General features: G+C 35.3%; 2 protein-coding genes across 2 annotated transcripts; one reads left to right on the forward strand and one right to left on the reverse strand.

Moving 5' to 3' along the window:
* The first annotated feature begins 474 nt into the window (after window positions 1-474).
* Window positions 475-4,229, forward strand: LOC110654581 (mitochondrial outer membrane protein porin 2). Its single transcript, XM_058150222.1, has 6 exons — window positions 475-634; window positions 722-789; window positions 2,695-2,805; window positions 2,897-2,983; window positions 3,293-3,501; window positions 3,609-4,229. The coding sequence occupies exons 1-6, from the start codon at window positions 586-588 to the stop codon at window positions 3,913-3,915; spliced, it is 831 nt and encodes a 276-aa protein (XP_058006205.1). The 5' UTR covers window positions 475-585; the 3' UTR covers window positions 3,916-4,229.
* Window positions 4,230-6,790: 2,561 nt separating this feature from the next.
* LOC110654580 (60S ribosomal protein L26-1) lies at window positions 6,791-7,513 on the reverse strand. The gene has a single exon (XM_021810615.2). The coding sequence runs from the start codon at window positions 7,414-7,416 to the stop codon at window positions 6,976-6,978; it is 441 nt and encodes a 146-aa protein (XP_021666307.2). The 5' UTR covers window positions 7,417-7,513; the 3' UTR covers window positions 6,791-6,975.
* Between the last annotated feature and the right edge of the window lie 313 nt (window positions 7,514-7,826).

Here is a 7,826-nt window from a genome sequence, read left to right on the forward strand (position 1 = left end):
TTTATCTTTTAAATATAAAAATTGATAAAAAAAAATTATTTAAATTAAATTTTTATAAAATTATACATTTCAAAATGAAGAGAATAGATAATATTCAAAATTAATCTATTTAACAAGAATTTAATTATATTTATATATAAAATAATACATCATGCATAATACGAGCACTAATGTACGAGCAGTTAACTTTTGAGTACATAATAGCTATAAAAAGAATTTTTTCAATATCTAATAAAAATTATTTAATTTAATAATTTTTTTAATAATTTAATTTAAATAAAAAAATTTAAATAGAGTTTAATATCTATATATACTAAACTCATATTTTGAAAGAATTAAAAAAAAATTATCAATTTATAAATTTTATATGTATATATAAAGAATAGATCAACGGTCTTAATGTCACCTGTCCCCACAGAGATGGAACACCAGACCATCGAAAAATTCTGATTTCCAAGTGTGCCATTATCTGGGCGGCCACAAAAATAGAAAAACAGAAAAAAAAAAAAAAAAAAAAAACTGACTCCTTCCATTTCCATTCACCCCTTTCACTGTCTCTCTTCTAGTCTCTCTACCTCTCCCACCATGTGCAAGGGACCTGGACTCTTCTCCGATATCGGCAAGAAAGCTAAAGGTAAGCCTTTCTCTTTCTCTCGCTACTATTTTATGCATATGTGGAAGATTTGAATCCATATCTCTCTTTGCATGTGTGCATGTATAGATCTGTTGACAAAGGATTACAGCTCCGATCAGAAGTTCAGCGTCTACACTTTCAGCGATGCCGGAGTGGTACGTTCAATGTCATTTGCTAGCGATTTAGTGTTGTGATTGTATGTATATTGTATTTTTTTTTTATTGGTAAAAATGAGATTTCATGTTGCTCATCAAGCTTTTGATGGGTTGTGATTAGATCCGAAGAGGATGTTATGGTAATTTTTAATGGTTCAGAGAGCGAGCGTTTGTGTTGACCGCATTAATGTAAAATTTGTGACTGTTTACTTGTGGATGGTAGCCTGATTTTGCAATGTTAGACAATGAGTCCGTTCTGTTTGATTGGTTCAATGCTCTTTTCGCAGCGTCCTGTGGTTTGCTTTTTATGCCTATCTCCGGATGAAACTGAATTTTTATTTTTTTTTTCAACTTTCTTACAATCACTGGACCAACAATGACTGTTTTCATAGATTTCAAGGGTGACTTTGATCAGACTGTTATTGCATTGGTGAGTTAATAATAATAATAATAATAATGACAATTATTATTATTATATGTAGAGGCGGGGAGGGAGATAAGTTCATGAAGGGCCAAGCTCATCAAGTGGAATCTGGAATTTGTGGGAAAGGAATGAGAGAAGGTAAACTGAAGAGAAGGTGGCGCAGCCGTGCAGGTTGTGAGATGGAGTCCATTAATGAATGGTTGGACAAAGTTCAATACTTAAGGGGCTTCCAAGGAAATCCTGGCGTGCTTGTGGAGGAGGGACCAACACACTAACTGCTTGGGAGGTTTTAGGATTAGTATGGGCTCTTCTACTTTCATTGTGGTTAAGCTTTGGGCTTGTGATGCAGGGTCATGAGTTATACTGGGACTGGGAGAGAGGCATTCTAAGGTTGTTTGTGGAAGTGGATTTGAGTAGGCATCAGAGATGTTGCAGAGATATTAGGTGGAAAGTGATAGGATAAGTAATAACATTGCCTTCAAATGCCATATTATGCCATATTCTTTTATAAAGATAATGAAGGACATAATTTGTGTATATATGCAGGGAGACACATAGGCAAACCGATTGACCTTCATAGTTCTCTCTCTCATATCATTGGGTTTCATCCCTTGTGGTGGTTCCAAGTGACTTTCGGATACCTTGATGGCATAATTTAGAGGGATCTCTTGGCCCTGAGAAATCTCAGTCTTTGGGCTTTCCATTCCCCCATTGCACTAAAATAAGGGAGACACATAGGCAAACCGATTGACCTTCATAGTTCTCTCTCTCATATCATTGGGTTTCATCCCTTGTGGTGGTTCCAAGTGACTTTCGGATACCTTGATGGCATAATTTAGAGGGATCTCTTGGCCCTGAGAAATCTCAGTCTTTGGGCTTTCCATTCCCCCATTGCACTAAAATAAGAGATTGGGGGTGGGGGTGGTTGGTGGGGAGGGAGTGGTGGTGGGGTGGTTTGGGTGTGGTGGTTGGGGTGGTTTGGGTGTGGTGGTTGGGGAGGAGTGGTGGAGGTGGAGGGAAGGACAACATATAACTGGTGTATATAGTTGTTAGGATGATATTACGTATGGGTGTTGGTCTGTTGGAAGATAAGATGACAAATAAAGATATATTGCTATTATTTAAATTTAGTGGCTTAATTATTTGATGAGGGTTGCATTGTGAGTTATAACACACACACTAGTATATATTATTCACTACTAGTATGCAGTAAAGGAAGGATGCATTGTTGGCTGCCTCTCAACCTGTATGAATTATCTCAATTGTGGACATATCTTGTTGTGATTTCCAGCACCATCTGCAGAAGTAAATTATTTATCACTTTATTATTTACTTTAAACTTTGCAACGTGTTGATCACACTTAGAACAAGTCTCTCTTAAGTTTTGTCATACAGGGCCAATTTTATTTTGGATTTTTTTAAAAGCTGTTACTTCACTTAGATGCAGTTGGCAAGAATCACCGTTATCTTCTCTTTTTCAGGCCCTGACATCAACAGCTGTTAAAAAAGGAGGGCTTTCTACTGGGGATGTTGCAGCACTGTACAAATACAAGAACACTTTATTTGATGTCAAAGTTGATACAGAGTCCAATGTAGGTTACCTCTTTCCAATGTTCCAAATGGGATCAATTGTGAATTTCCTTGCTCATATTAGCTTCTTACATTCTCACTTTGGATTTGCAGATCTCAACAACCCTCACAATCTGTGAGATTATTCCATCCACTAAGACTATTGCTTCATTGAAATTTCCTGAATACAATGCTGGCAAGGTATTTGGTTTATCTTAAGCTAGAATGATAAGGCCTATGGGCAGTTACTCTGAGTTTTTGTATGCAATTTTAGGGTTCACGTTAAATCCTGACAAAGAAATTTTTGGAATAGGTGATAAAATATGCAACTAGAGTGGTATTATTCTTTTGCTGATTGGAATGATAATTGAAATGTTTGATTTTTTATTAACTTGCTTCCTTGATTGAGAGGTGCACTAACCTTGTAAGACCTCCACTGGTGGGTGGATTTGCTTTTTTATGAAGGCAGTTATGAATTTGTACAATTTGTATCTTTTATTCCTTTTGAAGTTGGAGGTTCAATATTTCCATCACCATGCAACCTTCACCACAGCCCTTGCTTTCAACAAATCTCCTGCAGTCCATGTTTCAGCCACCATTGGTACCCCAACAATTGCTTTTGGTGCAGAAGCAGGCTATGATACTACTTCTGGTAATTTTACAAAATACACTGTTGGCATTAGTGTGACCAAACCAGATTCATACGCCTCAATAATTTTGTAAGTTTCACACTCATTAGTGTGCCCTTTCTTTAAGTTAGTTTTGCCGTATGCAAGATTTGGAATATTTATTCATTGTAGTACTTGGTCAATCTTATCTGTTTCAGGGGTGACAAGGGAGACAGTATTAAAGCATCATGTGTACATCATCTGGATCAGGCAAAGAAAAGTGCTGCTGTGGGAGAGATTTTTAGAAGGTTTTCAACAAATGAGAACACTTTCACAGTTGGAGGGTTATATGTTATTGATCACCTGACAGTGGCGAAAGCAAAGGTCAACAACTATGGGAAACTTGGCGCATTGCTGCAGCATGAGGTCATTCCAAAGACACTGCTGACGATGTCTGGTGAGTTTGATACCAAGGCCTTGGACAAAAATGCAAAGTTTGGGTTTTCAATTGCTCTCAAGCCCTGATGGATGTCTGCCTGTTCTTGAATCATTGTTTGAAATAACACTCATTTGATTTTTTTTTTTTCCCTGGGTGACTCTCAGAAGGGAGTGTCAATAAGTCGTTCCGCAGAAGCATGTTTGTATTATTGCAATGACTGTGGATGGATTTGTTTTAATGCCTAGGCTTTACCATGGTTTTCTATTTCTTCCTTTTTCCTCTGCTTTTCCTTCGTTGAGTTTGGAGGCATGTTATTAACTTCACAATTGCATATCACCCTCCCAGTTTGAAGAACTATAAATTTTGATTGATGGGAAATATTAATTGCCTTTATTAGCCATTTATGCATTGAAAGGATGTTATTTAGCAGACAGTAATTCTATTAGCTAAAAAGATCCAGTTTTGTGGTTCCATACATTACTGCCATCTAATAATCTTGCATCTGGCATTGCAGTGATGAGTTGCATTTTGTTAATTGATCGTCTATTCATCATCTGTCCTCCCTAGGTTTGAATGTGCCTGATGATCTGATGATAAGGGTACTATTATGTGCAAATGGGTGCAGTATTGTGAATTTTGGCTGTTAGTTCGCCATCATGATAAGTAGGTCCGGCCATGGGTCAGTTCTGGTTTGGATTCGGACCTAAACTGGTGGTTTTAGTACAAAGTTTAAGATTTTTTTTTTTTTTTTTCAGTTCAATTTCAATTTTGGTTGAATTCTATGCTATAAATTTATCCAAAACTTAAAAAAAAAAAAAAAAATCTAATTTAGCTCAAACCCAAATTGGTTGGTTTGGCTTATTTTGATCAATTTAATTCTAATTAATATTAACTCAATTTCTGTTTCATATATATATATATATATATATATATATATATATATATATATATATATACTTTTCAATAATAATTTTTAAGGTAATCTTTAATTTTTTAATTAAATTAAAACAACCTCTTATTTATACTATATATTATTAAGTCACATAATTAATAAAATTATATCAATATTTTTATATTTAACAATAGTTACCAAAATAACTAACGACTATTCAAATTATTATCAAACAAATATTAAACTTTTTATAATTTATCAAATACATTTATTCTTGTGTACTTTTTTTTTTTTTAACTTTTTACAAATGGTGCTTTTATATTGTACAGTTGCTGTATAATTATTTGCAAAAAATAAATGAAAAAAAAAAAAGCGAGGCTAAACAAATGTATACGGAGATATACTGTCTGGATGAATTTCTGCACGCTCACGAACGAGTGGATTCATGGGAGATCAAGAACACAAGACACCAAAGGGAAAGATTGTAGGCCATTGCCATTTGACCCAAAGGCTCCATTGCTTTGCATAAAATATTTTTTTACGCATTTTTTGGGCATTTAGAATATTTACAAAATAGATCAATAAAAAATATCTTTCTGAACTTAACAATCCTATACATGATATAAATACATTTCACTAATTTAACATTATAATTAAATAATAAAACATATTTCTATGAAAAACATTTTCTTATAATAAATTTGATTAAATTATTTATAAGTTTACCAATCTACATCACAAGTCCAATTGATTTCAATTTTAAAGAGATATTTACTATAATATCATATTGAAAAAAGAAAAAAAATATACAAAATCAGCAAACCAATCAACAATGACAAACCTGACAAATGATTTTGGGCATGCACTGGAAACACCCTGCATCTATGGTACAAAAATTTCATCCAAGTTGAAAGCACGTAGCAATTTTAAACTCATGACTATAAACTTTTATGTGTGATTTGAACAGAAAATCCAAAATCATCCAAAGAAAACTACAAACATCATAGCATGGCAATGCACATTGCAAGTTGCAGGCGCACTGATTTATAATCCACAACATTGGAATTGGACAAAAGCAAACAATAGCATAATCCACAACAATGGAATTGGGCAAAAGCAAACAATAGAATTGCTGAAGATAATAAATCTCTAATACAGAGAGTTTGAAATACAACAAACATCTCACCATAATCACTATTTTATTCAAATACAAAATGGCCAACCACAATATCATAGTTGATGCATATGAAACATGGTCAACATTAAGTAGAGAACTCTCTAGCCTCGAAAAGATACAACTCTTCCATCCATTGTTAAATAAGTCACAAATGTTATAGAATCGCAAATGATGAGCATGAGCATCGTAAACTTTAAAGTAAGAAACCAGTCAAATTAAGTGTTTACTAGTTCCAAACATCTCAACCAAGAAATCAGTAAAAAATAAAAAAGTAAGGATTGCCTAAGAAATTACTTTTGCATACCACTTAAGAAATACGTCAATATCAGCAAATCAGGCAGCAAAGTCAATTATGATCATCTTTCTAGTTAAGCAAATTGGTAACTCACAAAGGGCAGGGACAATTATAGAGCTTGCTATCTAACAAAATTTAATATTTTACACTTTTAACGTATTTTATCAACATATAAACCCCATTGTAGATCAAGCTCCAAACAAACATAAGGATCTAAAGGAAGCATTAAATTATTATTTTCAATAACATAAAAAATGTCATGCCCAAAACCACCACACAAAAGACATGGACAACTGCACATAAAAGAAATGAAAGCAAAGATTAAACACACGGATAAGCAATGCAGACTCTAGCATGGGCCTGAAAGTGGCAAACAAGACAAATAACGCAAATTTCATTTATTCATGTCAACTATAATCCCAGAATCAATTTGGCTAGATATTAAGTGTTTATGGCACCAAATCAACAACAATCAATTGCTAATGAGATCAATTTTAAAGAGATCAGAACAAAATTATATCACAACCATACACAACCGCACAAATAAGTCAATCAAAGGCCAAAATTAAGCAGCACAATAGCAAACAAAATCAGAGATTATTATCAGAAGCTGCGAAATATGAGATTAAACATATCCAAAATCCAGGTTCACATAAATCAAAAACCTTGATATTCTTCAATCAAAAAGATACCACGAAAAATAATAACAGTAATATCAAAAAAAGAACTATTAGAACGTAAAGCATCCTAGATGACAAACTTCACCACTTAAGGTTTCATAATCAATCAACGCTCTGCATAATATCCTCAGCTGTAAACTTGGTGCCCTTGTCCTTGTCAGCAGCGGCGCGACCCTTGGCCTTGCGGTCAAGCAGCGACTTACGGTCCTTGTCAAGGCGGAGCTTGGTGATAACAACCTTAGAAGGATTGATGCCAACGTTGACGGTGGATCCATTCACTTTCTCCCTAGTGATGCGCTCAATGTGGATGACCCACTTGCGGCGGTAAACCTGGACTACCTTACCCTCGCGGCCCTTGAATGTCCCACGAACCACCTGCACCTCGTCGTCCTTGCGGACAGGCACAGATCGGACGTTGTACTTCTGGCGGAGGTCAGTGGAGAGAGGCGCGCTCATGAGGATCCGACGAACGGAGGAGGGGGCCGTAAAGTGAGCCTTCCGGCTCTTGCGCCGGGAAGATGAAACCCTAGGATTGTACTTCATGGTGCTTGTGTTGTGCCCGTAGAGCCTGCTAGGGTTTTGAAGAGACAAGCACGGCTAAAATGAGCAAGCAGAGGCTAGGAAATATATGGGAGATCAGCTAAGATAATACCAGGGTTTTGTGATGGTGAGGTTAGGTGGGCTTATTGGGCCTACTCCTTCCGGGCTGACATCTCCTTTTAGCCCAATGGGCTATAAAAATCTTTTACCAATTCTATTATTTGCTTTTGCCTAATTCCAATGTTGTGGATTATATAAATCATTATGATTGCAATTTGAGATCCGCAATGCCACGCTATGAGTTTAGGGGTTTTCTTTGGATTATTTTGGATTTTCTGTTGAAATCATACATAAAATTTTGTAGTGGTAAGTTTAAATGGGCAAAAATACCCTCGATATTTAATATAATTGTT

This window comes from Hevea brasiliensis, chromosome 7 (assembly GCF_030052815.1).
Source record: "Hevea brasiliensis isolate MT/VB/25A 57/8 chromosome 7, ASM3005281v1, whole genome shotgun sequence".
Classification (NCBI taxonomy): Eukaryota; Viridiplantae; Streptophyta; class Magnoliopsida; order Malpighiales; family Euphorbiaceae; genus Hevea; species Hevea brasiliensis.

Excerpts from the sequence above, each read along its gene's own strand:
- LOC110654581 (XM_058150222.1), top strand. The coding sequence starts at position 586 with ATGTGCAAGGGACCTGGACTCTTCTCCGATATCGGCAAGAAAGCTAAA. Across the intron at positions 2,806-2,896 it reads AAGTTGATACAGAGTCCAAT|ATCTCAACAACCCTCACAAT; the intron begins GTAGGTTACCTC and ends TTGGATTTGCAG. Across the intron at positions 3,502-3,608 it reads TCATACGCCTCAATAATTTT|GGGTGACAAGGGAGACAGTA; the intron begins GTAAGTTTCACA and ends TATCTGTTTCAG.
- LOC110654580 (XM_021810615.2), bottom strand. The coding sequence starts at position 7,416 with ATGAAGTACAATCCTAGGGTTTCATCTTCCCGGCGCAAGAGCCGGAAG.